Source organism: Brachyistius frenatus, unplaced genomic scaffold (assembly GCF_029030835.1).
Source record: "Brachyistius frenatus isolate BFR_SWC_R1_liver_20210118 unplaced genomic scaffold, ASM2903083v1 Contig_5, whole genome shotgun sequence".
Taxonomy (NCBI): Eukaryota; Metazoa; Chordata; class Actinopteri; family Embiotocidae; genus Brachyistius; species Brachyistius frenatus.
The window spans coordinates 6,683,930-6,698,012 of record NW_027210604.1 but is presented as its reverse complement, the minus strand read 5'-3'; the positions used below and the strand labels follow the sequence as shown (position 1 = coordinate 6,698,012).

The 14,083-nt window shown below is 39.5% G+C and overlaps 2 protein-coding genes across 3 annotated transcripts; one reads left to right on the top strand and one right to left on the bottom strand.

Moving 5' to 3' along the window:
* The first annotated feature begins 194 nt into the window (after positions 1-194).
* Positions 195-5,986, top strand: ca4c (carbonic anhydrase IV c). Its single transcript, XM_069722142.1, has 9 exons — positions 195-236; positions 350-356; positions 3,374-3,421; positions 3,700-3,864; positions 4,001-4,146; positions 4,871-4,963; positions 5,089-5,155; positions 5,319-5,482; positions 5,798-5,986. Exons 1-9 carry the CDS (start codon positions 195-197, stop codon positions 5,984-5,986), a joined length of 921 nt encoding a protein of 306 aa, XP_069578243.1.
* A 1,937-nt stretch (positions 5,987-7,923) lies between these two features.
* asl (argininosuccinate lyase) lies at positions 7,924-14,008 on the bottom strand. 2 transcript variants are annotated; one of them, XM_069719296.1, is made up of 16 exons: positions 13,887-14,008; positions 13,502-13,696; positions 12,973-13,056; positions 12,210-12,266; positions 11,982-12,079; positions 11,801-11,878; positions 11,630-11,707; positions 11,493-11,545; positions 11,290-11,352; positions 11,054-11,168; positions 10,307-10,391; positions 9,440-9,499; positions 9,251-9,334; positions 8,882-8,962; positions 8,546-8,652; positions 7,924-8,367 (listed from the first exon to the last, which is right to left on the bottom strand). In XM_069719296.1, exons 1-16 carry the CDS (start codon positions 13,899-13,901, stop codon positions 8,223-8,225), a joined length of 1,398 nt encoding a protein of 465 aa, XP_069575397.1. In that variant the 5' UTR covers positions 13,902-14,008; the 3' UTR covers positions 7,924-8,222. The 2 variants fall into 2 exon arrangements, with proteins under 2 accessions (XP_069575397.1, XP_069575406.1); XM_069719305.1 differs by lacking the exons at positions 13,502-13,696; positions 13,887-14,008 and adding an exon at positions 12,383-12,474 and having other exon boundaries at positions 12,973-13,051.
* Between the last annotated feature and the right edge of the window lie 75 nt (positions 14,009-14,083).

The following is a 14,083-nucleotide window of genomic DNA, read 5'->3' as shown; positions in this document are numbered from 1 at the left end:
AGAACTGGCAGCATTTGCTCAAAGTAAAAATGTTTCCCTCTCTCGTTCTTAGCCTCTCTCACACACACACACACACACACACACACACACACACACACACACACACACACACACACACACACACACACACACACACACACACACACACACACACACACACACACACACACACACACACACCTTTTGTCCTACTCATGACCATCTTCCCTCCCACCCTCAAATGCTGCTCCCAGTCAGTATGTGAAAGCGGCTGAAATTTAGTCTGTGAGGAGCTTCTCTTGCCTCTGTGCTCGTCCTGATCATGGGTTTTTTTCTCTACTTCCTGACTCTGCTTTTTCTCCTCTCTCAGTGCACAGGTACGACTCACACACGCACACATATGCACATTTACACACAAAGGATGAATTTTTGGGGGCCAAGTTTACACCTTGCCAATGCATTCTGTTAATTTAGGAGTTTTTCCACTTTTTAAAAAAATTTTTTTTAATAACCATTCATATTGAATTCAAAAAGGCAAACAATGCAATATTACTTTGAAATGGTGACTTCAAACTCAAACTCTCAAAAAAAATAATGAAATGCTGTGATTCTCAACCTGCAGGAAGAGAGAAGTTGCACAATAATTAACATGGGAGACAAACAAACTGCATAACTGATGTTAATATTTTTATTGACTGTCATTTTTGCTTTGTTCGTGCAGATTAGTGACATTTTACATCTTCCGGACTATTCAAATAAAACAAGAAAAATATATTTTTTGTTTAAGTGGTCATAGTTGGTGGGTTTCAAGTTGGGCTGTAACCAACAATTGATTATTTACATTACTGATTAATAATTGCTGATTATTTTCTATACCTAATTACATTTTTCAAGAATGAAATGAAATATAACAGTGATACATTTCTAAGAATGTAAATGTATGTATATATATATATATAGCTCAAGATGACCACATCTTGTTTTGTAAAAGCAACAGTCCAAAACCTAAAAAATATTTAATATTCATCATCTAAGACAATGAAAAGCTACCAATTCACCCATTTTAGAAGCAGGAATTGTCAAACATTTGGCACTTTCACTGAAAAATTACTTTAAAAAAAAAAAAAAAAGTATAACTACAATGTTTGCGGATTATTTTTCAGTCAATTAACTTTTAATTTAACGTTCAACTTTGTTTTAAACTGTAATGTTTGTTGAGAAGCAGCCATTTTGATCACAAGAAAAGGGTCATAAAGTCAGCAAACTAACTCACAAGTCAGAAACATCTGTCTAAAGTTTAGTAATGTTATCCACAAAGCAACTGGTCACTCCCCAGCGTCTGAGCTGAGCCATTTTCTGTGGCTTTTGAGTTCAACTTATCATTAAAAGGAAGAAAGTGTCATTTTATCTTTCAAAACTAATGTAAGTGATGAATTCCTAATGGGAAATAACATGCATGTACAAGAAAAGGCAAAGAAATGAGTTAAAAGAAAACAAAGTAAAGCTGGTGGGTGACAACTGGATCATCTAAGGTTTGACTTTTCCGCACTGCTCAGTTTGACACAGGTGAATGAGCCAGGTGGAGTGAAGCCAACCTCCACCTGTGCTTTGTTCTCAGTTGGTGAGAACTGCTGTCCCCTTTCAAAGAATGGCATTGTGGGAGGCAGCGCGGCTAATCTGTGTTCCTATATTAGCTAAATGGTTCTCTATAGCAGCCTTCATTCCCACCGCAGGGTCAGACACTGGAGTTTCATTCACATCAGCAATACAATACACAACCACAGCACAACACTAAATGACTTCATCAGCACCTGTTGGATGGACACGCTCAATGCAGCCGTGTCGAGGCTGTTAAGGAGTTGGATAAAGCCGGACAGGCACTTCACACTGAATGCAATCAGTGTGATGACAGCCACTCCCGCACAACACACAACTGATCTGTCTGAAAGATTAAAATCATTTTCTTTAACTCTATCATTGGGTAACACACATAATAATGTGAAAAGGATAGTGGCTTTTCTTGGAACAAATTGGATTGATGTACACTGTTAAATATAGGTAGGACATCTCTATTTATTTTAATACGCCTTGCAAATCAATAATGGCTTTTATCTTCCACTGTGATCATCAGACTTTATAATTGGAGCTGCTGTTATGATCACAAGCTTTGTAAATCAAGAGTGGGGTCTTTAAATTCAACTGAAATTGGCTTATTGACTTTCCTACGCTCAACAAAAATATAAATGCAAAACTTTTATTTTCACTCCCATTTTTCCTGTGGTGAACTTAAAGATCTAAGACTTCTTTTATGTACACGAAAGGTGTATTTCTATCAAATTGTGCTCATAAATTTGTAAAAATCGGTGTTTTACGTGACCACTTCACTTTTGCCAAGACAATCAACCTGACAGGGGTGGCACATTAAGATACTGATTAAAGAGCATGATTATTGCACAGGTGTGTCTTGGACTGGTGACAATAAGAGGGCCACTTTAAAATGTGCAGTTTGTTCATACAACCCAAAAGCTGCTGCCCGTGAATTGAATGTTCATTACACTTCCATAAAACTTTATTGATTAAATGTAGAGATTTATATTCAGGTAATTTCGAGTATGAAACTGCTGTTTTGCAAATATTTAAAAAAAAAAAATTCTGTTGCATATTCTCTAAATTGGGCCTTTTGTTTATAATCTTGCATCAAAACTGTGAAGAAAAACAGAAAAGTTTTAACATTTATACCAAATCATATCATCACGACAGCAGATTTCTAGCTATCAAAGTGAATAGGAAAGCACTCCACCAAATTTGAAAAAAACATTATGGTTTCCCTACATGTTGGAAGTGGTCCAGTGTGTAAAATGCTTTGTGTTTGTGTAATCTTCTTTTAAAGAGCATTGAGCCCAACGGTGTGACTGCATGTTAAAGCTGGTGGGGAGGTCACTGAATGTGTCCTGTGACTGTATCATTAATTAGTTATCAGTGATTATTTGGTCATATTTTGTTTGTGTTATCAGATAATTTATATTTAATTGAACTATATATAACAGCAATTGAAAGACAAGATTTATAATGTGAGAATTAATAATTATCTGTGTGTGTGTGTGTGTGTGTGTCTGCTTTGACTTGTCAAAGTTCAGCTGCAGAACTCAAACACATTAGCAGAGCAGCCTGTAAGGTTGCTGACTGAGGAAAAAAATACAACTGTGGCTAATAGAGCGTGAATGTGGGATCAATTAATACTCATTTATTAACTACAGAAAGCCTGCTCGTTTGGCACGATGGAGATCTATTCTGATCAGGAAAATCCTCTGCTAAATGTGTGTGTGTGTGTGTGTGTGTGTGTGTGTGTGTGTGTGTTTCTGGATCTGAACTGAGTGCTGTGCTTTTTCTGCAGCTCAGTGGTGTTACCAGAGCCAGTACTCCTGTGATGATACATGCAGAGGTAAGACCAGATGGAAAGACTGCCAAGAACTTCAAAAGACAAACCCAATATTGAGGGGGAAAAAAAGTGTCAAAGAGCCGGTGACTTAAAGGCTGATCTGTACTGTCTTAGTGATTTTAACCCTTCAACACAAACCTCACCTCTTGAAGGTGGTCAACCTAAATTTGAAAATCATTAGATAGCAGGAGCTGGTTGCTAAAGGCTCTAAAAACAATCTTAGAGGCAGCAGTCAGAGAGGCCTAAACTTTTATGATGTCGTTGTTGTTTGTGTTGTTTAGACCCGAGCCACTGGGCAGCTCAGTTTCCCAGCTGTGGAGGATTACGCCAGTCACCCATCAACATTGTCACCAGCAAAGTGCACATCAACAGCGCCCTGCCACCCTTCGACTTCATTGGTCACACCAACACAATCAACATCACAGTGGAAAACAAAGGACACTCTGGTAATGAGGCCTGTACTTTATCCAGCCTAACAGACAAAACTACTCTCTTCCCTTCCAGACCAGGTTACTGCCACATGTTGAATACATGTTTAAGATGCTGTGAGTGTCACACCTACATTTGTTCTCTTCCCTGCAGCTCACTTTGCTCTGCCGCAGTCGGTCCGACTGACTGGAGGAGCTCTGCCAGGTCACTACAGGGCCGCCCAATTTCACTTCCACTGGGGAGGGAACGGAAGACCAGGATCAGAGCACACCATAGACGGAGAGAGATTCCCTATGGAGGTACAAGGAAGCAACATCCAACTTGTTGCTATTGAGATAAAAGTGCTATGGTGGAAAACATAATACAGGGGTCAGCATGGAGCCAGTTTTTTCTGCAGTGCGAGTGCTGGGCCTACGGTCTGTCTTCAATATGTTTTATTTATTTCCGTCAGCCTTAGAAGTATGAATAACCGATCTACAGCAGCTTAAATTGAAACTCCTTTGGTAAAATAAATGACTATTTTATGTCAAATGATATTTATTTTTTGAAATGAAATAATTAAATGATAAATATGTAAATGTTAGTTTGTCTTGAAGATGTTATCCAAAAGTTAAACACACATAATTAACTATAAAGTAGACTGCTGTTGCTGTCAGTTTCGATGAATACTTGTTTTAGTAACATGAAGTGGAATAAATTGTATTTGTGTTATTTGAAATTTAAATTGTCTACAACTGGTCTAATATCACTTTTTTTTTCTGCCTTATTACTTTAAAAAAAAAACAGCAGTACGGCACAAAAACGTAATTTATTTAATAAAATAATTCACATATTTCATATTTACTGGGTATTTCACAACAAATCTGACCCAACCAGTCAGAAAGGAAAATTGTAACTGGCCATTATAAATTAAAGACTATGTTATGATGAAAGGGAAGTTAATGTTTTAACACAGGTTAGTGTCACAGTGCACTGTAGGATTAACTCTACAGCACATTGTAACTCTCTCCTCTCTTTGTACAGCTGCACATCGTCCACATCAAGGAGCCATACAGCTCTCTGGCAGAGGCAGAACATGACATGGCAGGTATAGCTCTGCTCGCCTTCCTGTTTGAGGTAATACATTGTGATGTTTTCATCTTCGTAACTATATTCCTCATAAAATCTTTTTTTTTTTTTTTTTTTTTTTTTTAAATGAGTAGTAAGGCTTGTGCCTTGTGTTGATGGTGTCCCCCTCACAGGAAACAACAGACGATCATCCTCATTTGGACGCAGTAATAGATGCTTTGGGACAAGTACAAAATAATGGTATCAGTTTTGTTTTAATTAAATGTTAAATATGGCATACAAGCTTTTTCACAGTATACATTACATAGTTTTGAATATAGTCCAACTTTTAGTTTGCTGAACTGTATTATCAAATCCTAACTTTGCTTACTCATGATTTCTCTCTCTTTCTTTCTGCGTTAAGGCAGCAGCACGGTGATCCCAAACTTTCGACTCAGTGACATTATCCCTGCTGCCAAGGAGCTTCACACTTACTACCGCTATGTGGGCTCCATGACAACTCCAGGATGTGAGCAGGCTGTTGCCTGGACAGTGTTTCACAGGACCCTGTCCATCAGTAGTCGACAGGTGAGCAACTTCTGGCCCTTCAGACTGACTTTTGACAGATAGAAATAGTCAAGTTTAGATAATTCTTTAAATCACTTTTACATAATGTAGAAATGTTTGATCCCTTTCTGATGACTCTTTTAAAGACTTGTAGATGGTAAAAATAAAAAGTGAGGTGAAGGTCTGACGGATGACTGATTGGAAAAGCAAACTGGACAGAAGCATTAATGTCAGTTTTTTTTGTGTTTGAGAATCAAAAATATTACTTAAAATCTCAGGATTAGTATCTCTTCAGCTCTTCAGTCAGTTACCCCTTTTCTCCCCTCTTCACTCCAGCTGGATACGATAGTTAAGCAGTGCCTGTTTTGGACGGGACAGCCAATGACTGACATCTTCAGACCTACACAGCCTCTGGATGGCAGAGTTGTGTACTGCTCCAAGGCGGGTAAAGCGCTGACCAGCGTGATCCACGTGTGGTTTGGTGTTTTCTCGGTTGTGCTCGGCACCACGGGTCTGATACACTGACTGATTAAAGCCACAAAATTCTCACCGTCATCCTTTGAGGGCTCATTACCGTTGTTTTGTTTAAGTTTTGGTTCATTATTCACGCTTGATGTTCACTCCCTATACATTCATTTAAGGATTTAAATTTTGCCTGACAAATTACCACAGATGAAAATGATACTTTTGACCACGCTAGCAGCACGACTCCAGCAATGCTGGCCACTTTGGTCCAGACTGAAAATATCTCAACAGCTATTGGATGGACTAAAATTTTGTACAGACATTCATGGTTCCCAGATGATGTATCCTCCTGTCCTTCTGACTTTTGTTATCCCCAAAGTTTTCCTCAAGCACCACCACGGGATTCACATTTGTGATTTTGAGTGAAATATTTCAACAGCAGTTGAATGGTTTGCCATGAAATCTGTAAAAGACATTCATGTTCCCCTGAGGAAGAACCCTTTACTTCAAACGTAGCACCATCATGAGGTCAAAATACCCATTTATCCTGTACTTTGGTTTATGACCATGATTAAGGATGTTTTTATTAGCCTCAGCTATACCTTGTGTTTAGTGGTAATCAACAATGTTTGCATGCTAACATGCTACAATGGTGAACATGGTAACGTTATTCTTGAAAATAATAACATCAGCACGTTAACCTAGTTATTGGGACAATGTTAGCATTTTGCCATTAGCATTGAGCTAAAGTTGGCACAGCATAGTCTGACACATCTGCTGGCATGGCTGTTGACTCAAATCTTGTTGCAACCGACTCTGAAATCATCATATCGTTAACTAGCACACAGATAAACAGATAAAATCCTGCAGCACTTGGGGAGTACAGATCTTTACCTCAGCCGGTTTTTATGTCATCTTTCTTTGTTTGTTTTCATTGGCGGGGTCAATATTCTGTACCTGCACATTATGATTTTATATACTCTAATCTGCATTTTCTTAAATGTATTTTTCAATAAGACGGAAGAGTGATGACCTTTTTGTAGAATTAGGTGTTATAATGTGTTTTTTTCCGAACAAGCTGAGGGCTGAGGGAGTGTCTTTTTACTTTCCAATACTATTTCTTTACTTGTCATGCATCTTGTTCTCTTTGTTGTTCAGATGATTGAACGAAGTATCAGGTAATTAAGACATTTCCTAAATGTACTGTATATTTGTTTATTTGTGGGAAAAACAAATGAGGTCTAAATGTAGCTAAAGCCCTGTGGCTATCTGTCAAAGTAACCATGTCTTTTCTATTCGTGCTTATGATAGGACCCTCTTTAAGTGTTTAATCAATTGCTTTGTACACAATCAACATTTATGAAAATTTAAACTGGGGAAAAATGTGATGCCAGATTTATGAAATTAGCTTTTTATGGATTAAATCATTCAATAATTTTGATTGAATAAAGTAAATGCCAATAAAATATGAAACTGATCACTGTTTTTCTTGAAGCATTTTTACAGACAGGTTCTGCGTGTTGCACTTTTGCCTAAACCTTAAATCAAAACTGTCTGGAAAAACAAATTGCCTCAATTGTTTCACCACATTTTGTGGATCTCATTAGCAGGTGTATTTCATCCAATTGACAAACTATAATTTGACAGTGATAGTATATTACAGTATGTTATTCAATTTAGTCAATTACAGTACCACAAATACTGTATTTTACTGGTAAAGCTGTAACTATGGGCAGACAAAGTATTGATTAAGACTCTTTTAATACCTTTTTTGATAGTGGCGGTGGAGATTTACAGAATCTGATCTGGTCCTGTGTGGTATATACCCTAATCACTGGGCCATTGGGTTGCACTTAAACAAAGTAATGTTTAAACCATTTTGTGTTTTTGTCTAATGTAAATGTAAAATTTTTTTTTTTAAAAAGCACACCTCTCTGTGCCATTTAACAGCACCTTGACCCTTTGTTAGTCTAGACTGGAAGAGAAATTGCCTCAGATGCTTTTGTGGTGTAAATCAGTCTGCCTTAACAAAACAGGCTGTAAGAACACCGTTTATTTATTTTGTCAGATATTTCACACTGGTCAGGACCTTTATAACATTTTGTACATGATCAGCTGAAACATCCTGAGGTTAAACACCAGCCAACTGGCATGGCATATATTAGAAACATGTTTAAAGGGGAATGTGGTTCGGAAGTTACAAATAATTCCCTTTGACTTCGACCTGATGGTTCATTCTTATCTTAATTGTGGCAGTAAACATGATTCACAATTTGAAGGGGAAATTGAGTGGAGGTCACTGTGCCTGTTTCTTCAGCCAGGTCCTCAGGTGTTCCACCTGTGCAGCGACGCTACTCTTGGCTGTGCCTCCGGGGGCGCTGTACTGCTCCACGCTGCTCTGGTAGTCCCACACGGAGGATACGTCACTTCCAAACAGAGGGCTAAAATTACCGATACAGATGAGCAAAAGAGAATTTAAAACCATGAGATGAAATGACTGAGGGAGGACATATTGTCTGCGTTGTAGAAACTGATACTAAAACCAGCTCAAAGAAATAACTTTTAGCGTGTGAGGTTTTAAGTTGTGATTATGTGCGAGAGCGAGAGGAAGACTGTCACCTGACAGCACTCAGGTCTTCCGTAGTGAGTTGATTCAGGGAGACATTTTGGGATTCAGCTGTGAACACAGCTTTGCCAGAGATACCGTGAGCCTCTCTGAATGGCACCTGCAACACAGAATGTCACATGGTCTGTTACATGTTGATACACAACACATATAAAACCACACAACTAAGTTTGCTTTTGTCCTGATTTTAGCTATGCTCGTTTTTTTTCACTGTGGCGTGGCGGATGGAGACACGAGACATCAGAAACAACACAAAGTCCAAATAATGCATCTATTTAATGTTTCTTAATATACAATATAATAATATATCTATTGCATGCACTACTCACCCCCTTCCTCACGAGGTAGTAGGCCAGATCAGTGGCCAGCATGTCAGGACTGAGGGCAGCTTCCATCACACTCTGGTTGATCTGAAACAGAGGACAAATAAAGAACACAAGTTATTAAGGTCTGCAAGCAAATTTCTACAAACCTTATTTTTTTTCCCAAATGTACATTGCAAAAAAAATTAAATCACAAAAAACCCCAGAGGCCTCGTATTTATTTTTTCCTCTCCGGTCTTCTGAAAGCATCGCAACATAAACAACTGCATCTTCACTAAAAACTTTCTGCACAAGTGCTCAGTGTATAAAATGTGTAACTAAGCAGTGTATTTGATTTATTTTTCAAAACGGAGACAAGTGAACTAGATCTCTTACCTTGAGAGTAGACATGACTCCAGTTGTGACCTGCAGCACAGCCTGAACAGAGTCATAGCAGTCAAACATGGCCTCCTTGTCCTCCTGAGGAGGGATGACAAGAGCAAAGACAGACGGAAGTTAGAAAGAAATATCTAGAAAAACAAAAAGTGAAGGCAGGGGAAAGCACACAAAGATGCACTTCCCTACCTGCAGGTCTTTGTTGTAGGTGCTGGGAAGGCCCTTGAGTGTCATCATGAACCCTGCACACTGAAATACAAAATGAAAACATGAGTTCATGAGAAAACTGCCGTAAGTCATACAATTTACAAAAGAAAGCAGTGAAGTTTGAATGTGCTTCTCTGCTTCTGAAAGGTAAAATGGTTCATCCACAATGGTTCTGCAACTGAAACCTACCAACAGCAGGTGAATATGCTGTCTGACAGTGAATAGGAGTGATAATTTATAACTGCAGCAACACTCGGCTGCAACTTCAGTTCAGCCTTCAGTGAACTGGTTTCCTCTTACATGCTTTGTTAGCCTAAATGCTGTTCTGACATCAACTTTAAGATATTACTAAAGATTTCCATGAAAATAATACTCCCCCCCCCTTCAGTTAAATAGTTATAGTTATATTCTGTGAGCTGGCAGGTTTAAATCTGTAGGAACACTAGTGACTGCCTTCTGGCACATGAGGGTGCTGGTTCTACAGACAAAAGCTTTGAGCAGATTCTAGAAGAAACCATAATTTGCTAAACTGCACTTCTAATATATCAACCATCTTGTAATGAGTAAAAATGAAGAAGAAGCAACAAGATTTGTGGGAAATGTGGTCTGCACTTGAACTAATGGCAGCGTTCTCTGAAGTTTGTTGTAATTATACCAAAATATTACTTAATTCTACAAAAGACATAAAAAAAAATTAAAAAAAATCATTTTAGCGTTGTTTGTCTTTTCCACATAATGTATCTTTTCAAAGTGATCTGATGATATAAGGCACCAGGCACCATTAAAGCGGGGCCTTCAATCAACAGATACACAAATATGATTTCACATATCTTTAGCTGGAGCTCTTACTCTGCCAAAGACACGACCTGCTTTACTTCTGATTAGCTCCAGACTGTCTGCATTCTTTTTCTGGGGCATCAGACTGCTGCCTGTGCTGGACACACAAACACAGAAGAGAAGAAGGTGTGAACAGATAAGAGGCACAGAAAATGTACAGCAGTTCATAGAAACACTACGAATTTATATTGAACTGACAGCTAAGATGGTGAAGACTTTGACGTAAGAAATGAATGCAAGGCTTTACATTTGTCAAATCTGTTTGGAAAGATAACACGAACCATTATAATTTACCCAGTTATTCGATATATTATTTATCATTTACATGATTTCATGACCACCTTCGTAACATGCTGTCGTTGCTCTCATTGACTCTACAGGGCCTTTGTTGTATCTGTCACTAAGACGAAGCAGCTGATCCTTTAATTCATGTAAATTGTCACCAGCAGAGATCAGACTTTCTCTGGGACACCCTCCAACACCTCCTCTCCACTTCATGCTGAAGTCTTTAAAACAACTTTTTGTGCTGCATCCAACAAGGTGACTATGAGAACCGACTGTTCATTTAACATCTGTTATCCCAGACATGACATGAGCCGATGTTACAAGATAATAAGTGTTATTTGCTTAATAAATGAGTCAGAATGTTTTGCCTCATATGTGCCTTATTGAATTGCTGTAATTCAGACATGGATCATGTTGTTCATATTTAATCTAAAGCCATAAGAATCTTAAAACACAATGAAAACACAAACTGACCTGTAGGCGTCAGAGAGTGCAATAAAGGAGAACTCTTTTGTGCTGTACAGCATCAGGTCCTCAGCCATCTTACTGAGGTGGGTCAAACACAACGAAGCCCAGAACAAGAACTCCACTAAAAAAAAAAAACAGATGATCAAATATAAAAAGACTCAGATTAGAGAGTATAGTTAATGTATTTTCATGGCTTAAATCCAGTTATAAATGACAGCTGACAACGTGTACAGTTTACGTACCAACAAAATCTCTTTGGCCTGTGGCGTCCATGCTGTTTAGGCTGATGCCATCAAATGCCAACTCTACAGATCCAGAGGAGGAGAAATGGTGTAGATTTACTTCTTTCTTTTTTTTTTTTAAATACATATTTCCCAAAGAAACAAGATATAGGTGAAAGATTTTTTTTTTTTTTTAAAAGTGCAACAAAGCCGTGTGGCCAGACCTTTCCGCAGAAGCTCCCTGTCGATGTCAAATGGTGTCCCAGCGATGGCACCGCTGCAAAACAACAGCAATCATTCTTAACTGATCACGTCTGTGTGTGAAACTCCCCGTCAGACAGTGAGTGTGTTCACAGCTGACCTGCCGAGAGGTAAGACGTTAACTCTTTTCTTAATTTCCAGAAGTCGGTCCACATCTCTGGCAAGAGCAACAGCATGACTGGAGAAAGAGAAGACCGACACGGACATGAAACCCACGACGTCTAATACGACAGAAGGGAAACATGCACTGACTTCGCTTCAGGTAGGTCACCTCAGAATCCAGTGGCTCCATCTGATTGGCTGAGCCCTCTGCATGTGGGTGTAACCAGGAAAGAGGACGTCGATCTCTCTGTGGTTCAAAGAGAAGCGAGAGAAGACACCACAGTGCTGCTTTTAAAAAGCACAGTCACAAATCGCACTGAATGTTTTCAGAAAACGATGTTCTGTCTTACGCTGCTGCCCGCTCCACCATGGTAGTTGTGAGCTGTAAGGCGTTGTCCGTCAGGGTTGTGATGGCATCTCGCAACCACAGCCTCATATCAGTCACCACCTTGTTGGCCAAAACACACATAGTATAGTCTGCTAATACTTTACCAACAGGCCAAGCATGAAGTAAAAAGTAGGCTCCAAATCCAAAAAGCAACTTGAGTTATTACAGTTTTAATATTGTGAACACAAACCTGGTCATTTCTGCTCCTGCCAGTGTGCAGCTTCCCTGCAGGTGCACCAATCAGCTCCTGAGAAAAGGCAGCAAAACGACCATGACATCTCTCATCACAGCCATCAGCAAGCCTCCAAAGGCTGGAGGAGGGCACATAGCCCATAACTGAAAGAATAACAACGCTAAAATCACCCGTGAGTTTCTGGTAGATTTTTCTCTCAAAGGCTCCATGCGATGTTGGCACACATTTAGATAAGACTGGTGTTCTTCTACTTTTCTTTTTACTGTCAAGAAATACCAAAGAAACACGAGCAAACGCAGCAACAGGTTAGTGCACCTCCCGATACTTCCTAAACTTCCCACTTTGACGGTGGCCCTCAGAAATATGGCAACTGTCAGGCTTCAAGTGCAGCTGTAGCACTTGTTATTAGGATCAATTCATTGTTGCCTTTGGTCTTTTCGTGGGATTTATAGACAGTAACAAAATATATGGAATATCTCCACACATACCCTTGTCTGATTTCAGGACATTACAATGTATTATAGTATAATGTTATCATGACGGATACAGAAAAATGTCCACAACTAAGTCATCATAAACCTGAATAATACTTTAATTGAACAACAAACATAGAACTATTATTTCATGCCTGCCTCCCTAACGAGTAGTAGGCCTTATACATTAAAGTTTCCCTTTCTATAAAGCATCACCTATATGGCACAAACGTACAGTCTAAGATGGTTAAATATGGTTCTGCAGAGTTACCAAGCACACACCTTACCTTTAACCTGCGCTCATTGGCAGTATGAATGTCTTCATCTCCAGGTTTGATGACAAAAATACCTTTCGACCACTCGTCAAAAATCTGGAGAAACAAAATGAGGACAGTAACGTGAAGTGATCTTCAATAGACGCAATACAATCAACTTTTGTTGCACATTCTGCTTTGCCACAGATTTTTTTTTTTAAAAACAGAATAAAATGATTGCGCTGCAGGGGTTTGAATTCACTTAATTTCAAGCAGAATTAGGCACATTTGTTGACTTTTGCCCTCAACAGAGACCTGACTGAAAGAATAACCGAAGCTGTGTGCAGCTGACACACGTCACATGATGATACTTTTGTTCACCACACACTCAGAAAAAAAACACAGAGGAATGCTGCACCATGGCACATTTTCAGCTGTCATCTATTAACCAGCCAGGTGTGCGTGTGTGTGTGTGTGTGTGTGTGTGTGTGTGTGTGTGTGTGTGTGTGTGTGTGTGTGTGTGTGTGTGTGTGTGTGTGTGTGTGTGTGTGTGTGTGTTCACCTGATCCATGCCACGTAAGATTTGCTCCATCTCCTCGGTGGTGACCAGGCTCGCCTTCCCCAGAGCTTTGGCATAAGCCTTGCTCCCTCGTATGTCGGCGTCCCACATCCTCTGGTCATAAGCAATGGAGGCGTTGAACTTTTCCATGATAGGATCGGTGTCTCCCACGAAACGGCCACCCCAGAGTTTATTTCCCTGAGGGCCAGCAGAGACAAGAGGAGCAAAACATGAACGTGAACGAGCAAACGCGGTTCGTTTAAGTGCCTGCTCTCGGTGGACAGGAGATCCCAGTTTTGACAGCTTTGTTTTGTCAGCGTCCAGCTGGGTGTTAAAACAACAACATCAACCGGAAGCCGTAGTTTCTGCAGCTAAACACTAAACGTACCTCTGTGTTGGCCATACTAGTCCGGAGGTGAGATGTCGTGCCTGCGGGGACGTTTAAAGACCTGGGCTTAATACTCAGACGTGGGAACGAGGCACTTTACTTTTTTTACTGAAGCTGCTGGTGTCGCTTTAAAGATACGTCGGCAGAGAAGTCACGTGGCAGAATTGGATTTTTTTTTTTTTTTTTTTTTAAATGGC